The sequence below is a fragment of the Heloderma suspectum genome, chromosome 10, assembly GCF_057233095.1.
Source record: "Heloderma suspectum isolate Gila_16-S chromosome 10, 16-S_ref, whole genome shotgun sequence".
Lineage (NCBI taxonomy): Eukaryota > Metazoa > Chordata > Lepidosauria > Squamata > Helodermatidae > Heloderma > Heloderma suspectum.
In genome coordinates, this window is record NC_139467.1 from 20,825,112 (window position 1) to 20,847,569 (window position 22,458).

A 22,458-nucleotide genomic window follows, 5' to 3' on the forward strand; every position below is an offset into this window, starting at 1 on the left:
AAAGCAAAATGAGCAAGGATGGAATGAGGGGGAAAATAAGCATGGATGGATCAAAACATTTCACTCACATACTGCTGCTGCTGTCACACCCACCCATTCTCAACTCCATCCTCATACTCACATGTTACTCTGAGGGTCACAGTAGCGGTCTTGGTGTACATGATGGCTTCATTGAAAGCCTCACAGTTCAGGGACAGTCCATTGTCTTCTCGGTGAGCTGTATATGTTAGATTAGATACTGTGATCATCCCGCCATTAGCTGCCTGCAAGAGGAAACCAATCATCACCCAGAAATTCTCATTTTGCCAAGATGGAGAAAAACAGATATCAACAGCCAGTTTCCAATCTGAGGCCCTTACTTTCCCAAAGCCCAGGACCCTAAACTCTTCCTTGAGGACTTTACTTTCCCACAACCCAGAACCTTAAAATCTTCCTTGGGAGCCTTACTTCCCCACAACCCAAGGACCCTAAGATGATCCTTGAGGCTCTTACTTCCCCACAATGCAGAACTGTAAAATCTTGCAAGGGGGTCTCACTTCCCCACATCCCTAGATGCAAAAATCTTGCTTCAGGTCCTCACTATAATGATCCTGACCCTGCACATCAGACAGGACTCTGATGCAGAGGAAGAGAAACTATCTGGGTCAGGAAGACAAGCAGTGGAAGCTGTGGAGGTGCTGAACCCAGACCCCGTTCCCAACACCAGGCCAGAGCCTGTCAGCCAGGAGTTCCTTGAGCAAGAGCCCACAAACTGGGACACACACAACCCGAGACAGTACCCCCTGAGATAGATTCCCCAAGGAACTGTTGCCAGAGGACACTTCCTTTTGTGTCTACACACAATCACAATCATTTGGTTGGTTCAAATATCTCCATTTTGTCTGGGAAGTTTTGCTGGCAAGGTCTAACAAAATAGGACAAAATGCTTCTATTGAAATGGACAAGAGATGAAAGATGGGCCACAAAGGGGAGTGATTGGGCTACAAAGGGGAGTGTGGCAGGCAACCCACAAGGCAAGATCCGACTGTGAGGCAACTGGGTGCTAGGCTCCAGGCCAAAGGACTGACCATTTATGTCCCTCCACTCTTCAGAAAGTGGGTGGAGCCAAGGAGCGATCATCTGGCAAAAGAGGGATAAGGGTCCGCAGTTGGGCTCCAGACCACAGATTGAGTGGTCTATTTGGAGCTGTCCAAGGTCCTGCAACTCCAGCTTCACCCTGCCTGCCTGACCAAACCACCATCAGCTGTCTGCTCTGCCCCATTGATTCCCTCTCATTTGCAGCATAGGACACTCACTTCCTCCAAGCCATGGGCCATAACACCTTGCTTGGGGGCTGTAACATTTGTCTGTTATATATTAATGTATGTGTTCACATTGTTAATTGGCACCCAGGTAAAATAGGGATAATGGAGTGTTAGAGAGTGAGTGAAAGATGGGAGGGGTTGTGTGTGTGGAGGGGGGGATTCTGAGGTTTTAAAAGGAGAGAACCAACAGTTACTCAGATGGGGCCCTAGGGATTGAAGAATCTACATCCAGTTAGTGGGGTTTGGGAACCAGGATTTAGAATGGGTAGAGTAGGTAGGTTAGGACCAAGTACAGATTGATTAATAGTAGTATATATAACTCTTTTGTGTTTAATACATTTTATTTGTTTTTATTACAAAATCCCATGAGTTTGTTTGGCTTATTGCTCTACCATCAGAAAATCTATTTCCTTGTTACTTTCCATGTATTGGGCAGAGGGAATCAATTAGGCATATGGGGTTTCCCTTTAGCCCAGAGAGAAAGAGGGCTGAAGCTTTGTGCATCACTGAGGACAACTGACCAAAAGTAGAGGCAGTCATCCTGAGGGGGTTTTCAGTTTCAGCAGGTGGAAGCTGAAGAAGGTATAACCTGGGGCAGGAACATCACAGGGGCACACACTTGCCCATTGTCCTGGACTCTAACATCTCACTTGGGGCCCTTACTTCTCTGTCGCCCTGCTCAACAAGCTTTCTTCCCCATGGCCCTGGGCCCTAAAGTCTTGCCTGGAGCCCTTATTTCCTCACAGCCCCAGACCCTGAAATCTTGTCTAGGTGCAACATGCATACACACAAAATCTCATTCCTGAGATGAAAAATCCAAATGGCATCCATTCATATGCTACTCCATTCATACAGTAAGAGAGCCAATGCGGTGTAGTGGTTAGAGTGTTGGTCTAGAAAAGGGGCGGGCAATACATGGCCCATGGGCAGCATGCAGACCATGCTGCCCCCATTGCAGCCCCCGCACCCTGTTGCCCCCCCAAAAAAAATTTGTTTAAAAAAAATTAAAAAGGTCACCCACAGCAGCTACGAACACCCAAACAGTCAAGTTTCACTTGTTTGCAAGCTGTAGTCGACACTCTGAGTGCTCTGTAGCCACTCCAGAATGCCAAAGGGTTAAATTTAGCCTTAAAGTTAAATCAATGGCTTTGCGCCAGTCACTGACTCTCAGCCTAACCTACCTCACAGAGTTGCCGTGAGGATAAAATGGAGAGGAGGAGGGCCGTGTAAGCCGGCTTGGGTTCCTTAGAGGACGAGGCAGGATATAAATGTAACAAATACATAATACTAAGTCAATTAACATTGGGGTCCAATCTCTGGACACGTTTGCTGTGCAACGGGCATGCTAGAGCACAACCGTGCTCCCATCTTGCTCCCATTCACGTCAATGAAGTTTACACCTGAGGAAATCCTGGCAAACAGTGCTCCATGGGTCAGGTGTATCTCTCGCCCATGCTGCCATCTCAAGCGCTGCTGCTGAGGGCAGCCACCTCCCCCTGCCCCATAGTTGTGTGGGCCTGGGCCTGCGTACCTCTGAGACTGTGACCTCGGTAGCATTGAGCTCCTTCCATCCCAGCAACCAGCGCAGTAGTACAGGTGGGTTGCTGGTGGAAGTGGAACAAGACACTGAGATCTCCTTGTTTTCTTGGGTGCTGCTTGAGCCAATTATTTTCACCTGTTCAGGGGGAACTGCCATCCAGAAATAAGGAGGGGAGGGAAAGAGAGAGATATCAGTCATCCAGTGTGAATCCTTCACCCACACGCCAGAGGGAGAAGTGCCCATTTATGTTTTCAAAATGTACAGAGCACCTTTCTCCCCCATAAGAGAAACAAACTTGTTTTCTTAAATACGCTTAAAGACATTCAGCATGTCCAGCGTGTCTGTCTTTTGCGAAGGGAACCAGGTTTTGTTTTGTTTCATGGACAATGCATCTAGACAGTAAGGACCCATCTGCAGGATGGGAAAAAGAAAAACCACACTTCTCCCACCCCAACCAACCCACCTTACCTCTTTTCATTCTAGCAAGAGGGTTACATTTTGGCCACGGCATAAAAATTCCAGCTAGCTGACCATTCTAACTTAGGTAAAGGAGCTGGTATGCACAGGAAGAAGAAATGGAGTCATCTGCTGTGGGAAGAAACTGGGAGCTGAGCCTCTGATTTAGGCATGGGATGAAAGAAAGACATCAGTAAAGGAGAAGGAAGAACTACACAGGCATGGTTTGGGAAGGAAATGTTCTGACACTTACAGACCACAGGCAGAATGATGCTAGCCTGCAGGGGAAGCAGCAAGACACTGTTCAAGGCCTGGCAGCTCACGGTAGCCATGTTGTCTTCTGCTGTGATGCTAAGAGTCAGGGAACTCCGAGACAATTGGTTCACATCATCCGTCTCCCAGTTTGTGGAAATGACTTCATCATTCTGTAAGGCACAAGACCATGGTTGAGAGGCAGGGGGTGGAGCCTGAAAGCTTAAGGATGGGACCTGTCCAATCTGGAGCAGGAGTTGAGACAGGGGAGGAGCCTAGTAGTAGCAGATGAGGTGGCCATGTGTCCAACTTTACAGAGGGCAGTTCTCTATTTGAAGGGCTGTCAGAGGACAGCCTTCTCATTGAAGGTTTCCTCTGTTTCAGCCTTCCCTGACCTGGTGCCCTCCAGATGTTGTGGACAGCAACTCCCAGCATTCCTGCCCACTGACCATGCTGTCTGGGACTGATGGGAGTTGGAGTCCAAAACATCTGGAAGGCACCAAGTTGGGGAAGGCTGTTCTATTTCAAAGACTGACCAGTCCAAGTCTGGTTTAAAGATAAAGAACCACAGCAAGAGAGAGAGGCAGGGGCCTTCAAGTTGCCCCTCAACAGTTAGCATCTGGAGAGCAGACGGAACAGGTGCACCGGTCACAGTCTTCCCCACTGTGGTGAGATGTATTGTATTTCCATTTCAATTGCTGTAATTATTTCTACATTTGCAACGGTACGTATAAATTAGCATGAGTAAATTTTATGCCAATCTGGGTCCTCTTTTGGCCTCTGTTCTGGCAGCATTCAAGTGGCCGCCCTAGTGGAGCAGAGAAGGGCAGTTGGCTAGTCGGAGGCACCTGGCTCGCCCTACAGCAGCATGGCTTCACTTGGTGCCTTAAGATAGAGCCTTATGGATCGAAGGGAAGGGCAAAGAGCAAAAGCTCAGAACAAAAGCAGAATATAACCTGTCCTCTTGATTTTGGTCCCCCAGGCGGAGTCTTCAGTCCTTCACCTGGAGACCCTGAAAGGGACTACAGCTTCGACCTCCTCCATTCAAATCTTGAGCCCTGTCAACCCATGTAACACTAGGAGTAAAGTGATTCAGCCTGTGGATTGCTGACAACATGCAGGAAGCTGCATTCTATGGAATCAGATCCTTGGTCCATTCCAGTGGAGGCTGATGGCTCTGGGTTTCAGTCAGAACCACACAGAACTCTAAAGGAGCTATCCAAAGTGCTGAGCCCTATCCCCAAAATGGGTTCAGCACCTTGGATAGCTCCTGTAGAGTTCTGACTGGTTCTTACTGAAACCCAGAGCAGATTCACCACCCCACTGACATCGGAACCAGCAGCCTCCCACTGGTCCATCTAGTTCTGTACTGGTGGCAGTTCTCTCTCCATGATTTCAGACAGGAGTCTTTCCCCAGCCCATCCTGGAGATATTGAGGTTCTTCTGCATACAAAACATGTGCTCTGCCACTGAGTTATGGCCCTGTGGACAGCAATTGCCTTACAAAGGCCATTTCAAACCATGTGAAGTGAAGACCATAAAACATAGTGGTCCTTAGTTGCTCAGTGATCACAGGATGTTCATGAACATTTCAACTGATAAGGGAGGAGGGCAAATCATAGGATTGAGTTGCTGCTGCAAGGGAAGTGAAAAGGAAGAGAGAGAAAACCCAGCAAGAGTGTTGTAGAGGGGAGAGGCTGAAGGTCGGAAAGCTAAGGAGGAAGAGGACTTAATGGAGTCAAGAAGCCAATAGAAGGCAGGGTGGCCAAAGGAAGTTGTACAGAGGAGGCAGTGAACCAAGGAGTGGGAGAGAAAGGGTTGAAAGAAAGTCAGAGTGTATAGAGGAAAACAGGAAGGAACCAAGGACAATAGAAAGTGGAGCTAAACTTTGACACCAATTATAGGGACAAGAAGGGCTGTGTTATTGGTGAAACAGCCGGAGAATTGTTGACAAAGGACCCAAGGGGTCAGAGAGTCCAAAGAGCTGGTGTGGATGTTTCATACAGCACATTTTCTATGAAAGAGTGTCCGAAACACGGGATTCTCATTGGCTGCTAATAGAATAATTACCACCAGAGGACGCTTATGGCGAAGTTTTTGCATTTACTGCTGCACAGAAGGCTGTCACCAAATGTCAGAGCAAACATTATGGAGCAGGGAGAAGTGCTCCGTTATACAAGATCCCAAGCTTTGAGAACATCCTCCAAAGAATAGTGCACACAACAGAAATGGCTCTTCTCTCCCCAGAGCACAATGGGAGGAAACCCAAAACCAGCAAAGGAGTCGGTAATAAACCGGGCTTAATTTCGTCTTCCAACAGAGAAAATGTGAGCAAAGAGCCTTCACAGTGTTCCCTCCAGATTTGGGATGGGGGCTCTTGGGCAAGATGCACTTGTTGCCTCCCCCACACACACCTGAGTGAACCCACCACTTGTCACTGTAGTTGGGAACACTGCAACCTCGTCTGCAAATTACAGGAAGGGAGCAGTGCTGCAGTCAGCTAGTTAATGGGAATTTGGGGCATACTAGCCCTCACATCTCTATAGTCTACAATGTGGTTTCCTGCTTCTCCTCCTGCCTGCCCCCCACCACCACCCACCCACACCTTGCTCTGCTTCTTCTCTATGAGCATATCACTGCTTGTAGGCTTGGAGAGGGCAGGTGAAGGAGAAAGAAGGCCAGGAAGCTCTGGAGTCCACGGGGGGGTGGCCCTTGGCAGGTGCCTGACAATACCATCCCCTTGACACCAGCCCGAGCCTTCAGTTTCTTGGCTTCCTGGTCTCTGCACCATACAGATGCTTCTTCTCTCAGCTCCTCCTGTTGCTTTTAGAATCGCAACCCACTGGGTGACTTTGGGCCAGTCACTGACTCTCAGCTTAACTTACCTCACAGGGTTGTTGTGAGGATAAAATGGAGAGGAAGAGGATCATGTAAGCTGCCTTGGGGCCCTTACAAGAGGGGAAAAGGTAGGATATAAATGTAATTATTATTTATTGTCATTATCATTACTTAATGTTCTGGGGGGGCGGGTTCTGTATAAACACACCCAAAGCAACTGCAGATATCACGAGTGACCTATCTCTGGCAATTCTCTGTTAAGGGCCATGAGTCTTTTTATTATTTTGCTAGGCATTTCAGTAGGTTTGGGGTGCTCTTTTTATCATTATTGTTTGCTGGCTTTGTTGTTGTGCTTCATGATTTTATCTGACTGTGTTGTGTTTCAATATTGTATGCCACTCTTTCAACACTGAAAAAAGAGCTTATAAAGATTTTAAATATAAATATGCACACACACACACACGTTTTACATAGAAAAATAAAACAGGTCAGTAATACAGTATCTGAAAGGAGGGAATGCATTTTTGTCTCACTCACACTCCTTTGGCTCCAGACCAGAACCCCATTCTCAGGCTCCCATTCAACAAAGCATCACTGAACTTGTCACTCCTAACCAGCATCCCCAAGTTCTCCAGCTCACCTTCAGCCACTGCAGTGTAGCCAGAGGGTTCCCGCTTAAAGAAATGCAGATCAGTTTAAGGTTCTCGGTGGCTTTCACCACAGGGCCAGTATATCCCTTGATGACGGGTGGCTGGGGCGGGACTATCAAAGAGAGCAAAAAGTGGTTTATACTCAGATCTTGCAAGCTGCCAACATCCTGACAAGGTGTACATTATTCTTCATGTCTTGCTTGGAAAGCTTAACTTGTACATAATGATCCAGACACACTAGGGCACCACCTTGTCCCCCAGATTGAATCATCTAATTTTAGAGTTGGAAGGGACCTCTGAAGGTCATCTAGTCCAACCCCTTGCTCAGTGCAGCAGGATCTGCAATATGTGCGAGAGTGCCATCCTTGACTGATGGCTGTCCAGCCTCTGCTTAAATACCTCCAGCAAAGGAGAGCCCACCACCTCCTGCAATAGACAGTTCTACCACAGAACCACTCTTACCATTAGGAAGTTTCTCCTAATGTTTACCCAAAATCTGCTTGATTGCAGTTTCCACCCAATAGAGAAAGGCTATATATGTTCACCCCATAGTCAGAAGGTTCCAACTGGAATCTCTCAGAGAAAGACGCTCCGTTTGAATTTGGTGGCTTTACCCTTCAATAAACAGATGCAGTCTAGTAGAGGGACCAAAGCCACTTCTCTGAACTGTTCCAATCCATATCAGACTCAGTTCTTCAGGGCAAGGCTTGAAACAAGCAATTGGAGAAGTTGACATACTTACAAAATGGCTCCCACAGAGGATGTGGCTAGTCACAAAATGGCTGCCATGGGGGCCTGGCTAGTCAAAGGTGAGCTAAAAAGGTTGGAGGGAGGGAGAGAAAGAGCAAGGCTAAAAGCTGGGAAGGAGGGGAAAATAGCTAGGCAAAGGAGTAGAGGGGAGAGAAAGAGCAAGGCTAGAGGCCGGGGGGAGGGGAAACAGCAGGGGAGGCTGGTAGAACCAGTTTCAGTGGGGGGAGGGTCCATTCTGGGTTTTCGTTACAAACAGCTAGAAGTCTAAAGGAGCTATCCAAGGCGCTGGACTCATTTTGGGGATAGGGCTCAGCACCTTGCATACCTCCTTTAGACTTCTGGATGGTTGTAACTAAAACCCAGAATGGATTCACGGCCTCACTGAAACTGGATCCACTAGCCTCCCCAGGGAAACAGCAAAACAATGGGGTGGAGAAAGAGCAAGGCTAGAAGCCAGGAGGAAGGAGAACCTGGTGCCCTAATATTTTTCAAGGTTTGTATTACAAATAAAGTTTTGAAGCTCTCCAGGTTGTGGAGAGCTTCATGGGCACCATTGGGAGCCCCTGCTCTAAGATGTTTACTTTTCATCCAAATCAGTAGGGAAATTTGAACTACGAGACTTACGTTTTAAGATAATGTTCAGACAGGGAAAGATGTTGAGTCAAATCAGACAATACCTCTCCTCAATCCAGCCCATAAATACATAAGGGAGCAAGGGTGCGCCTGCCCATTGGGCAGGTATTCCAGCAGGCTATAACATTTTAATATGCTTAATAATTTAAGATTGAATGTGCATAGGTCCAGATCACAAGGTTCATTAGTAGATTTTATCCAAGAAATTGACCAGCTGAAATTGGTTTATACACATTAGATTTCACCCTTGTGAGCTATATTCAAACTTTATGGTGGGTATGGTGGAACCCAGGCTCACCCGCCAGGTGGGCAAGCAGAGCAAGAAAACCCTCACTACCCTCCTCACATATGGGCCACTCTGGGAAATACTATTGTCCAATCCAGCCAAATGAAACACTTCATATCCCCACCAGTCTGGCTGCAAGGGGGAAATTTCTCTAAAACAGAGGGGGGGGGGACTTGTATCTCCCAGCAGATCCTGATTCAAATTGTTTTCACAATAGTAAGAAACTTTCCCCTCCTGTCCAACCAAAAGAAAGCAAAGCTCAGGCAGTTACAATCCCTGATCCGTAGTAACTCATATGAAGATCTGTACTTGTATATATGGTCATCCCAGGGCTAAACTATGGGCATCTGTACACCAGCCTAAGGGCTTCATCACATGGAACTTTTATCCTGTGATTGAGATTGCTCCTTCATGGAAATGTGCAGGCTCTTTACATGACTCCATGACCCTCCTGCACTGAATGCCCTTTGTTCTGTTTTTAAATGGATCTCAGATAATGAGCTATCAAATTACCCATTGTGTTCTGCTTCAGTTTCCTCCATGAAAAAAGTTAAAGCGGCAAGAAGAGGAGTGAGATGCATGAAAGATAATGGAAGACTCAGATATGGGGAGAAGTCAGGGGGGAAGCTCATGTAAAGGGAGTCAGTGGTGATCCTGCATTTAAAACAGAAGCAGAAAGCCCTGTTTTAAATGCAGGATTTTAGGCTGGTGCAGAAATGCCCTAAAATCCTGCATTTAAAATGGGGCTTTCTGCTTCCGTTTTAAATGCAGGATCACAACTGATTCCCTTTACATGAGCTTCCTTCCCCCCTCCCCTTTCCCCCTCCCCTTTCCCCATATCTGAGTCTTCCATTATCTTTCATTGATCTTGTTCGTCTTCTTGCCGCTTTTCCTCTTTTCACGCAGGGAACTCAAGCAGAACACAACTGGGTAATCTGATAGCTCATTATCTGCGATCTATTTAAAAACAGAACAAATGGCATTTAGTGCGGGAGACACCCTGGAGGGACACGGCGTCATGTAAAGAGCCCGCAAACTTCCGTAAAGGAGCAATCTCAATCGCAGGATAAAAGCTCAGTGAGAAGAGGCTGTATGTCTTGCTATGGCTGAATCAGACACCACATTAGAGCAAATTATGGGGCAGTCCAAAGGGCAAAGCAACACAGCAAGCAAATGGTCACGCACAAAAGTCCCAGTCCAGTCTGGGATCAGGCAAAGGCAGGAGTAGACCAGATAAATCAAAGGTCAAAGCACAGTTAAGCAGTAAGTTACCATACACAGTCCAGAAGCAGAGTCCATTGGGAGTCCAAGGGTCAGTAGCACAGGTTAATTGCAAGGCAAGATCCAGAAAGCAAGAAAAATCTGATGAGCAATGTTTTTCCAGCACTGGTTAGGCTAAAACTGAAGGCTTATGCAGCCAGAGCTTTCTGAGTTCACCAAGGGCTCAGTGCAATGTGTCACAGGCCCTCTGGCAAAAGTCCTACTCAGGAGAGGGGCCTTGCTCCCAAGGAGTCCTCCTTTGTAATTGACCACTCCTTCTCAGAGGAGACCTATTGGCTAGCCTGTTGAGGCAGCGCTGCTTGGGGGTGGGGGTTAGGTAACTGCCTAGCCTCTGCCGAATTCCCCTCCTCCTGCAACGATGGACTAGCAGTGATCTCCTCTGAGGGCCCAGGCTCCCCCATATCTCCTGACATGGCTGGCACCTTGGCACTGTCTGTCTCTGGGAGCTGTATCTCCTCCTCAGAGGAGGATTTCTTCAGCAGCAGCATGACAAACTACATACTATGTTAAATATGTAGCATGCAACTAGTCCTCAGTGTTTTGTTTACCTTTGTGTAACAGTGCAGGGCCCTCAATATAGATTGGGTCCATTGCATGCAGAAAGGAGAGGTTTAAACCTTCCCACCCAGCAACTGTCCCCCCAAAATTCACTCCGCTCAACCCACCCTCCCATTGGGGGGGATGGAGGGGGGTGCCAATGGAGGGGGTCTTTTTCCAGAGGTTTTCTTGGGGGAGATGCCTTTTGGGGGGAAAGTCTCTGGGTGGGAAGATATAAACCTCTCCTACCTGCTTGTGATGGTCTGGATCACAGCCATGCATGCTTAAACTAAAGTAAACAAAATGGTGAGGATCAGCTGCACACTTCATATTTAACATAGTGTGCAGCTTAGCCCCTAGAATATGGCTCATGGGGTGGCAGCATGTAATTGGCTCTAACCCCTGAGGCATTGTTTTGCATCTTGCTCGAGTTGGTGGGCTTCAGGGGAAGGGGGAAGTTGGGGGCAGTGGGGAGACAAGTCGATTCTTCAAGCCTGGCACCAGTCTACGCCTCCCCTAAAAAAGTTAACATCATCAAATATGAAGATAAAAGCAGGGCTGAGGGAGGATATTCCAGGTTTCTGCTTTGAATAGCAGACAACCGATCCACAGAGGAGATCAAACACAAACACATCTAATCAAACAGGCTGTTAAGAAGGCAATTATAGTCTTTCCCCAACCTGGTGCATTGGTCATGCTGGCTGAGGATGATGGGAGTTATAGTCCAACATAATTTGAGGGCACTGGGTTGGGGAAGACTGCCTTAAAAGTGTGGTATTTGTCTGGTTACATGGGCCAAACCTTAAAGATCCAGTCAATATAGGTTATTTCCCATCATATACCAACCTCGTTTCATTCTATTAAACAAAAAGGTCTCAAAACCCATTTATTATCTTGCATATTCCCTTGGTTATTGTCTGTTGGCTTTCTCTTATATGGAGTCCCTTCTTTCATTTTCCTTTTATTACAACTGCCCTCTGTGATCTCTTCCTTCCTCCTCCACCTTCCACCCTCCTTTTTCTTCTCCCCATCCCACTCGTCTAATGTTTGTTTTTTATTAAGGTAGTAATAAAGCACTTATTACTACCTTAATAAAAAAACAAACATTAAACTAAGTGTCCTGGGGCACTTAGTAGTTACTATGAAGTTGTTAGCCTAGCCCTCCTAAAGATCTGACAAAGCATTCCGCACAGGGCTGGAGTCAAAGGTAGGCATGGTCAAGCACCTGCCAAGGGCCCACACCCCAGCAGGGACCCACTGACAACAGCCCCTCGACTTGCTCCTCCTCTTCACCACTGCGGCCTGCTTGTTCACCTGCCCCTCGCTCTGGCCAAGGCAGTGGAGGTGGTGAGAAGGAGGACCAGTAGATAGAAGCATAGAACTATAGAATAGTAGGGTTGGAAGGGTCCTATAAGACCGTCGAGTCCAACCCCCTGCTCAATGCAGGAGTCAAAGTCAAAGTATCCCTGACAGATGGCTGTCCAGGGGAGCCCACTACCTCCCTAGGTAATTGGTTCCTACTAGATGCCACTGCTGACTTTCTCCCTGGCTCTCTGCCTGTCAAGGAAACAAGTGATAGCAATGATGGGAAAGAGGATGAGGAGCAATCACAGCTGGTGACAATGGCAGTGAGAAGAGAGACTCATTGAGGGAGGGGGCCCAGGGAGGGTGTCTTGCCCAAGGATCCTCCAATCCCAGAGCCAGCACTGATTCTGTGTAACTCACACAAGATGTTCATAGTGAAACTGACAACCACTGGGATGAAAGCAACCGTGTTAGAGGCTCTGCATGTCAGCCGTTGCTGGTTGTCTGAGCTCTCAGGGGTGATCCTGAAAGAAAGCATTGAAGTAATCTGTGGGAGGAATTAATTGCTGGTATTAGCAGGACTGGCCCTACACATTGAGCTATTCTAACCAGGTCCTTCCTCTGCACCCCTCTCTGCACTCCAACCTTCCTCTTCCTCAGTTCCCAGACACAGCAGTGAGTTTCACTCTCCCCTACAGAGCTTTGCCCAGAACAGATGTCCAGTTTATCAAATGGGTGGATGCACTCTCCTTGGGGGTGTGGCTAGGGGGATTGTCATGATAAGTGTCTGCACTTCCAAATTTACTGCTACACCACTGCCTGTGAGATCTGACTGCTCCCCGCTCTTACTGATTTTCGCAGAATTGCCACGCAGATTATTTTTATGTAGTAGATAGAACCTCATTTTAGACTGTGTTTTTAATCTACAGAGCCTGTTCCCATTTATATGCAGTTTTTTAATATTATTTGTATGGGATTGTTTTGTTTTTATTGCTGTTAGCAATAAAAATCCTATGGAAGGGTGGGTGTAAGTTTTCTAAAGACATACGTACACACATTCTATTTGTTATTGTATGCCATCCAGGAGGCTGTGCTGAAGGGGCTCACACATTTTCTAAATAAACAAAAACATTTGCCTGTGCTACTTCCCATAGAGTGGCCATGTGTCCTCTTTTACTGAGGATGGTCCTCTATTTGAAGGGCTGTCCTGTACAGTTCCATTTTAAAGATAAGTAACCGTAAGAACTGTCATCTATCAACAGTGAGCATCTGGCAGCAGGCTGAACAGGAACACACAGGTCTGGTCACAGTCTTCCACACTATGGTGAGATGTATTGTATTTCTCTTTTTAAAAAGGTAAAGGTAAAGGTGTCCCCAACCAGTCGTGTCCGACTCTAGGGTGTGGTGCTCATCTCCATTTCTAAGCCGAAGAGCCAGCGCTGTCCGAAGACGCTTCCATGGTCATGTGGCCAGCATGACTGAGCACCGAGGTGCACGGAACACTGTTACCTTTCCCGCCAAAGCAGTACCTATTTATCTACTTGCAATTTCTTGCTTTCGAACTGCTAGGTTGGCAGGAGCTGGGACTGAAGACGGGAGCTCACTCTGTCACGCAGCACTCGGGTCTCGAACTGCTGTCCTGCCAACCTTCCGGTCTGCAGTTCAGCATCTTAACCACTAAGCCATCTTTACATTATGATAATTCTTTCTAAATTTGCATCTATACATATAGATTAGTATATGTACATTTATGCACATTTATGTTCTCTTTTCTCCTTCATGGATCACTGCCTTGTTGTGGCAAAGGGACTTGTGTAACTCAGTGAAGCCATAAGCTATGCTGTGCAGGGCCACCCAAGACGGACAGGTCATGGCAGAGAGTTCTGACAAAATGTGGTCCACTGGAGAAGGAAATGGCAACCCACTCCAGTATTCTTGCCAAGAAAAACCCATGGAACGTATCACAAGGCTAAAAGAGATGATGCCGGAAGATGAGCCCCTCAGGTCGGAAGGTGTCCAATATACTACTGGGGAAGAGCAGAGGATATTTCCAAGTAGCGCCAGAAAGAGTGAAGCGGCTGGGCCAAAGCCGAAAGGACACTCAGCTGTGGATGTGTCTGGTGGTGAAAAGAAAATTCGATGCTGTAAAGAACAATATTGTTTAGGAACCTGGAATGTCAGATCAATGAATCAAGGTAAGCTGGAGGTGGTCAAACATGAGATAGCAAGATTGAACATGGACATCTTGGGAATCAGCGAACTCAAATGGACAGGCATGGGTGAATTTAATTCAGGTGATCATCATATCTACTACTGTGGGCAAGAATCCCTTAGAAGAAATGGAGTCGCACTCATAGTCAACAAAAGGGTGGGAAAAGCAGTACGGGGGTACAATCTTAAAAACGATAGAATGATCTCAGTACAAATCCAAGGCAAAGCATTCAACATCACAGTAATTCAAGTCTATGCCCCAACCACTGATGCCGAAGAAGCTGAGGTTGATCGGTCCTATGAAGACCTACAACACCTTCTAGAACTAACACCAAAAAAAGATGTCCTCTTCATCATAGGGGATTGGAATGCTAAAGTAGGAAGTCAAGAAATCACCGGGATAACAGGCAAGCATGGCCTTGGTGTACAAAATGAAGCAGGACAAAAGCTAATAGAGTTTTGCCAAGAGAACACGCTGATCATAGCAAACACTCTTTTCCAACAGCACAAGAGACGACTCTACACATGGACATCACCAGATAGTCAATATCGAAATCAGATTGATTATGTCCTTTGCAGCCAAAGATGGAGAAGCTCCATACAGTCAGTAAAAACAAGACCTGGAGCTGACTGTGGCTCAGATCATGAGCTTCTTATTGCAAAATTTTGGCTGAAATTGAAGAACATAGGAAAAACCACTAAACCATTCAGGTATGACCTAAATCATATCCCTTATGAATATACAGTGGAGGTGAGGAATAGATTTCAGGGATTAGACCTGATAGACAGAGTGCCTGAGGAACTATGGACGGAGGTCCGTAACATTGTTCAGGAGGCAGCAACTCAATCCATCCCAAAGAAAAAGAAGTGCAAGAAAGCCAAGTGGCTGTCTGATGAGGCTTTACAAGTAGCTCACGAAAGAAGGGAAGCGAAAAGCAAGGGAGAAAGGGGAAGATATATCCAACTGAATGCAGAGTTCCAGAGAATAGCAAGGAGAGACAAGAAGGCCTTCTTAAATGAACAATGCAAAGAAATCAAGGAAAACAACAGAATGGGAAAGACTAGAGATCTCTTCAAGAAAATTGGAGATCTCAAGGGAACGTTTTGTGCAAAGATGGGCATGATAAAGGACAAAGAAGGCAGGGAGCTAACAGAAGCAGATGAGATTAAGAAGAGGTGGCAAGAATACACAGAAGAACTATACAGGAAAGATCTGAATGTCCCTGATAGCCATGAGAGTGCGGTCACTGAACTTGAGCCAGACATCCTCGAGAGTGAAGTCAAGTGGGCCTTAGGAAGCATTAGTAACAACAAAGCTAGCAGAGATGACAGTATTCTAGCTGAGCTATTTAAAATCCTAAAAGATGATGCTGTTAAAGTGCTGCACTCAATATGCCAACAAATTTGGAACACTCAACAATGGCCGCAAGACTGGAAAAGGTCAGTTTACATTCCAATTCCAAAGAAGGGCAACGCCAAAGAGTGTTCGAACTACCGCACAATTGCGCTCATTTCACATGCCAGCAAGGTGATGCTCAAAATCCTACAAGCTAGGCTTCAGCAGTATGCGAACTGAGAACTACCGGAAGTACAAGCGGGGTTTCGAAGAGGCAGAGGAACTAGAGAGCAAATCGCCAACTTTCGCTGGATCATGGAGAAAGCAAGAGAATTCCAGAAAAACGTCTATTTCTGCTTCATTGACTACGCTAAAGCCTTTGATTGTGTGGATCACAACAAACTGTGGCAAATGCTTAAAGTGATGGGAGTACCAGACCACCTTACCTGTCTCCTGAGAAACCTATACGAGGGTCAAGAAGCAGCAGTAAGAACCAGACATGGAACAATCGAGTGGTTCAAAATTGGGAAAGGAGTACGACAAGGCTGCATATTGTCACCCTGCTTATTTAACTTATATGCAGAGTACATCATGAGAAACGCCGGGTTGGATGAATCACAGGTCGGAATTAAGATTGCTGGGAGAATTATCAACAACCTCAGATATGCAGACAATACCACCCTAATGGCAGAAAGCGAAGAGGATCTAAAGAGCCTGTTGTTGAGGGTGAAAGAGACGAGTGCAAAAGCTGGTTTGAAACTCAACATTAAAAAAATGAAGATCATGGCATCTGGCCCCATCACTTCCTGGCATATAGAAGGGGAAGAAATGGAAGCAGTGACAGATTTTACTTTCTTGGGCTCCAAGATCACCGCAGATGGTGACTGTAGCCATGAAATTAAAAGACGCTTGCTCCTTGGGAGGAAAGCTATGGCAAACCTAGACAGAATAGTAAGAAGCTGAGACATCACCTTGCCGACAAAGGTCCGTCTAATCAAAGCTATGGTTTTCCCAGTAGTAATGTATGGCTGTGAGAGCTGGACTATAAGGAAGGCTGAGCGCCGAAGAATCGATGCTTTCGAACTGTGGTGCTGGAGAAGACTCTTACGAGTCCCCTGGACTGCAAGGAGGTCAAATCAGTCAATCCTAAAGGAAATCAACCCTGAGTGCTCATTGGAAGGACAGATACTGAAGCTGAGGCTCAAATATTTTGGCCACCTAATACCAAGAGAAAACTCTCTGGAAAAGACCCTGATGCTGGGAAAGATTGAAGGCAAAAGGAGAAGGGGACAGCAGAGGATGAGATGGCTAGATAGTATCACCGATGCAATGAATATGAACTTGAGCACACTCCAGGAGGGAGTACAGGACAGGACGGCCTGGCGTGCTATGGTCCATGGGGTCACGAAGAGTCGGACACGACTGAACGACTGAACAACAACAGTGTTCTCTTTTGTCCTTTTTGGTAATGTATTTCCTCTTTGGGGGGCAGTTTGTAAGTGGCCACCCTTTTCCCCAGTCTAAATCTGCTGCAGAAGCTGCTCTTAGCCTCCACTGGCAAGGTGGGGGATACTCATACCTTTGTCAGTGGAGGCTGGTGGCTCCAATTTCGGTGGGGCTGTAAATCCATTCTGGGTTTTAATCAGAACCAGTCAGAATGCTAAAGGAGCTGTCCATGGTGCTGAAGCTATTTGGGGAATAGACTTTAGCACCTTGTATAGCTCCTTTAGAGTTCTGGCTGGTTCTGGCTAAAACCCAGAATGGATGCACAGCTCCACCAAAATCAGAGCCACCAGCCTCCACTGACCTATATCGCCCATGTCCTTTTGTCCAGCAAGGTTAATACCAGCTCGGCTGGTGGAGGGGTGATTTAGACTGGGAAGTTGATCATGGATCTTGCACGTCACCATCTATTTAGGCCCTAGGAGTGACTTGATGTAGGCAGGGAGGCCAAAAAAGAGGAAATGCTTCAAAGATGTCGTATGTATAGCAGGACACTTGACCACCCTATGTGGACACCATTCAGAGAATTCATGGATAAGGTAGAGCTTCAGCTATTGGGTATAGAAATGAAATAAAATGAATGAATGAATGAATGAATGAATGAATGAATGAATGAATCTGAACTCTGGTCTTCTACATCCACAGCCAGCATGGTTTTCACTCAGCCACATGGCTTCAGACATGCTAAATAATATGCTGGCAATTAGGAAGAGAAACACTAAGGGGCCAGGGATGCTAGCCCTACAGCTGCTTAGGACCCCTTCAGGGCTCTTCCTACTTCAGCATGGCCTCGGTGCTGAAGAGCTTGTCTCTGGAGCCAGGTTGGATGCTAGATGTCACATCTGCCAGCTCATTGGCACCTAGAGAGAAGAAGACGATGGATAAGAGGAGTCAAAATTCCCTGACTGTGTCAACCTTCCAAAAACTCTCAAAGTAGTCCTCAAAAATGCCCCCCCCCCATGGTCTTGTCATGGTATGAAACAAGGTTTTGATATTAATGTTCAGTGTTTATATTAAGATTATAGCTTCCTCTGTGTGTGTGTGTGTGTGTGTGTGTGTGTGTGTGTGTGTGTGTTGGTGTGTGTGTGTGCGTGTTTAGCATAGATGTAATTGTGTGTGTGCATCTGTCCGTCTGTTTAAAAACAAGATATTATATGAAACAAACTAATTCAGCTGCTACATGGGGAAAGAGCTACCATGAACCAGTTCCGTGTCTAAGGGGAAAATCCACAATGGCACCCCCTTTTCCACCAATTAACACACCCTACCATGCTCTTGCATGGTTCCAGGTCATTTCAAAGAACTTCATGCAACAGACTTTCCCAGTAGGTTGTGCTCCAGTGTCTGCCAGCTACTTAGGGATGGCAGAGAATTCCACCATGGACTCCAATGAGGCTGGATTCTAAAGATTCTAAGTGATGTAGTGGATGCCATTTGCATTCCTCTTCACACGATAGGCCTCGCAAATATTTGTGTAGCCTATCACGTCAATAAACAGGGAAGCAAATGGTGTAGTGGGCGCCATTTGTGGCCATAAAGCTGGTAGATTAACCTAAATGGTCAGACACGCTTAACTACTACACCACAGGAACATTAATTGGCTGTGGATGATCCTTTATCCTCCTTCGTGATCAAGGTATCTCCCCTGCCAGGTAAGTGGATATTTCCCTGAATGGTCATTTCACCTGCAAGGGGGAGGGGAGTCCAAGAAGTCTGCTTAGCAGATCCTGTGTGGGAGACAGCAGTTGTCAGTTTCGCGTGGAGAGAGAGCGGGGAGGGTTTCTAGGTGGAGTTAGCTAAAAGTGGGGTATGCAGCCATGGCAGACTGATGCAGGCATCATGCAGCCATGGCGGGGGGGCAGCCTTGTTGGGGGCTGTTCGCATCACTCTCGGGTAAATCTTCTGCCTTGTAGGAGTGCCTCTTTGCCCCCACTTATGCTCTGCTTTTATATGTGTAAATGAAGCAAATTTTACAAAGCCATTTTAAGTCTCCAGTTCTCCCTCATCCAAAGGAAACTCAGCCTAGCACCACAGTGCAGTGCTGCCCCGGGAACGTCCCTCTGCTCGAGGAAGTGGGGAGCATGTAGCAGGTCAATCCCACAACTCCAGCTTCGGGAATGATTGGGGTGCTGCAGGTAACATCCTCACCCTTGCTGAAGGCAATCTCAGCTGGAGGCCGGGCGTCTTCCACTTGGCAGTGCACAGTGTATTCCACGCCAGCCAGCCAGGTCACGGTGCTGTTGGCCTCATACTCGGTAAAGAGTGGTTTCTTAGGGGGAACTATAAGGAAAGGAAGCAAAGTGGAAAACGTTGACATGGAGGTACTTTCCCTGCTCCACTTCCATGACCAGGAGCATCACCACAAGTCACTTTCGTGTCTAAAAACTTTATTACCAAAAGTCTGAGATGAGATGAGATGAGATGACACTAAAGCAGGGATCAGCAAGCAGGTGCCCTCCAGAAGTTTTAGACTACAACTCCCATAAGCCCCAGCCAGCATGGCCAATGGTCAGAAATTATGGGTGTTATAGTCCAAACCATTTGGAGGGCACCAGCCCAAGCTAAATTCATACCTCTGGGAATAGAAATCTGTCCATCTTCCCAAAGACTGCTGATTGGGGAGGGAGACAGAGAGAAAGAAAGGGGTGTAAGAGAGAGGAGGAGAGAGACAGGCAGACAGACAGACAGACAGACAGACAGAAGATGGTGGCAGAAAGAGAGAGAGCTGTGCCAGAAAGTAAGTGTGTGTGTGTGTGTGTGTGTGTGTGTGTAGGGAGGGAGGGAGGGAGTAGCAGGTTCCAGAATGTTTATGTATGAGAGAGAAAGGGTTGTAAGAAAAAGAAAGAGAGAGACAGAGAGAGAGAGAGAAGGGGGTGCCAGAGGGGGTGCCAGAAAGAGAGAGAGAGAAGATGGTGGCAGAAAGAGTGTGTGTGAGACAGAGAGACAGAAAGACAGAGGGGGGGAACGGGGAGGGAAGGAGAGAGAGAGAGAGAGAGAAGGAGTGGCCCTCCCACTTTTGGTTCTGGCCCCACCCACTGCTGGCTTCAGCCCTGCCCAGTTCCAGCATGTGGCCCCTGACAGTCTTCCTGGGTGACTCTGGTATAGGCAGAAAGTCGGGCCTGGTATAAGGCAGCTGCCCATTCAACAGAGGTTGTTTCTGAACGGAGGAAGCACTACTGATCTGATTAGGAGTCAGAGCAGCAGAGCACAGCCCTTTGCAGCTTCCCTCTGGTACTTACTAAGCACAGTGAGTTGCACACTGCGAGAGATGATGCCGCCACTTCTCTCAGAGGGCCCCACCTGGCACTCGTAGGAGGCGTCATCTTCCAGCCGGCTCCTTGTGACTTGCAGGTTATACGTGCCTGAAGCATCCGAACACACATGCAAGCCTAAGTGACATTTCCCTCCTGGGATCCACCCTCCAATCCTGCTCCAGCTTAGTTGGGTGATGGATCTCAGATTCCCAGCTCCCCCACCCATCCAACAGAGAAGACATTTCTTCAGTCCTTTCTCCTCCCAGCACTCCCACTATGCTGTGTGAATTCTCCATAACCATGGTTTTGATGGCACAAAGCAGAATTTGGCATCCCAAATTCAATTCAGTTTATCAATTTAAAAAAAACACCAAGTTTCTAGATCTCATGATTGCTGAGCAAAGCTTGGAAATTTCTTCATGTCCTTTCCCTCCCTTCCTCCTTTCTCATCTGCCTTCCTTGAAAACCTGGTTCACAAAGGCAAAGCAGGAACTATGGGGCTGTGATGTATGCATATGTGTAAATCATTTTAAGAGACCCTAGCATGTTTTAGGTTCTCTTTCTTCCTGGAGGTCTGGGTGGGTCCTCTCCTTTTCTCTCTCTTAGCACAGTCCTTGGAGCTGGGGGGGGGGGGCTTATGACCCTCCTCCCAAAAGAGGAAATGCATCACCAAAAAAGAGGACAAAAGAGGGCAGTAATTTGCATAACACTTGCATATGCCAATCTATATGTATACATGCAAATTTAGACATTATTACTATTCTTTAAATAGAAATTCAGTGCATCTCCCCATCATGCAGAGGACTGTGACCAGGTGACCTGCGTGCCTGCCTGTTCAGCGTGCTGACCTGGTGCTAATTCTGGATGGGCAACAGTTCTGGTGGTTCTTTATCTTTAAACTGCAATTGAACAGGATGGCCCTTCAAATAGAGGACCGTCCTTGGCAAAAGAGGACACATCGCCACCCTAGGCAGCAGAGGCTGGTGGCTCCAATTTCGGTGGGGCTGTAAATGCATTCTGGGTTTCAGTCAGAACCAGACAGAACTCTAAAGAAGCTATCCAAGGTGCTGAGCCCTATCCCCAAAATAGCTTCAGCACCTTGGATAATCACTTTAGAGTTCTGGCTGGTTCTGACTGAGAGCCAGAATGGATTCATGGCCCCACCAAAGTCAGAGCCACCACCAGCCTCCACCGACCCAAGGGTTCCTTAGAAGTTAGTGTTCTCTCATGTATTATCATAATCAAGAACCTTGCTGCAAAGGTCCCTGGGCCTCTGGTGCTGTGAGCACAGCCTTGGGGCGGACTGCAAGCTGCGCAGGTAAGCTCACCCCCACATTAGCCATGCCTGAGGGCCATTACAGTGGAAAAGCAGGACCGGACATGTGCCCCTAATTCACATGTGGGGAGTCTGTGGGCTGCATGCAGTCTGCAACCACTGTGTGGGCAACCTGGAGAGCCCTACCCATTTTTCCACATTGCCCAGCTGATCAGCCATCAGCTGGGCAGCAGGGAACAGATTGCTGTGATCTTGCCTGTGGGATCACAGGGGTGGGGGGGGGTAAAGCCTCCCCCCCACACAGTGATCCTGATCAGGACTGCTGTTTTCCCACTGCATCTTGCCTGCAGGAAGGGCTGTGTGAATGGGTGCGCGTGAGAATGGGTGTGTTCTGGCCCCACCCACCAGCAGCCCCACTCATGTGTGCAGCCCCCAAAGGGTTCTGCAGCTGACAATTGTGGCCCTCCAGCCAAAACAGGTTGCCCTCTCCTGTCCTAATGGATAGTATTGACTGATGCCAGTCCCCACCTTGACACACACACAAATAGGGGACTTTTCACCTTCGTTAGGCTCTCCCACCATGCTGTAGCGGGGGAACCTAGGGATGTTCCGGTCAGGGCCCAGCAAAAGCCCATCCTTCGCCCACTGCACAAGGCCAGAGGGGTGCTCCACCTCACACTTTAGCAGAGCTGTCTCGCCTTCATGGACGGTGATGTTATCCGGCTCCGCACGGAAGGCCTGTTGAAGGTTCTCTGCAAGGCAACCTAGCAGACCAAAAGCATGAAAGTTGGTCAACAGCTATGCTCACTCAAGGACTGCCTATTTCCTCCAAGTTCAGCAATCGTAAGTAAGAATTTCTACTTCAGTTAAGCTGAGGACATGGCAGAGGGGGGGAGGGGGAGAGAGAGAGAGAGAGAGAGAATCAGGGGACACCTCAAATTCCCAGTTCAGAATGTATCACTTCTGCCTGATGGTTTTGTCACCAGGAGAGGACCTGATGGGTCTCCCACCCACATTTGGTGACTGCGTAGAGATGAGCCAAGACA

The 22,458-nt window shown here is 47.4% G+C and overlaps 1 protein-coding gene across 1 annotated transcript in view; it reads right to left on the reverse strand.

Moving 5' to 3' along the window:
- NPHS1 (NPHS1 adhesion molecule, nephrin) overlaps positions 1-22,153 on the reverse strand; it is a 56,733-nt gene extending 34,580 nt beyond the window's left edge. The window contains exons 1-9 of the mRNA XM_084816344.1: positions 21,973-22,153; positions 20,122-20,244; positions 19,031-19,162; positions 17,661-17,742; positions 12,253-12,356; positions 7,031-7,152; positions 3,554-3,725; positions 2,836-2,993; positions 122-263 (exon numbers count right to left, since the gene is read on the reverse strand). Of these exons, the coding sequence (XP_084672470.1) occupies positions 122-263; positions 2,836-2,993; positions 3,554-3,725; positions 7,031-7,152; positions 12,253-12,356; positions 17,661-17,742; positions 19,031-19,162; positions 20,122-20,244; positions 21,973-21,994 (1,057 nt within the window). The 5' untranslated portion in view covers positions 21,995-22,153. The remainder of the gene's footprint in view (positions 1-121; positions 264-2,835; positions 2,994-3,553; positions 3,726-7,030; positions 7,153-12,252; positions 12,357-17,660; positions 17,743-19,030; positions 19,163-20,121; positions 20,245-21,972) is intronic.
- Between the last annotated feature and the right edge of the window lie 305 nt (positions 22,154-22,458).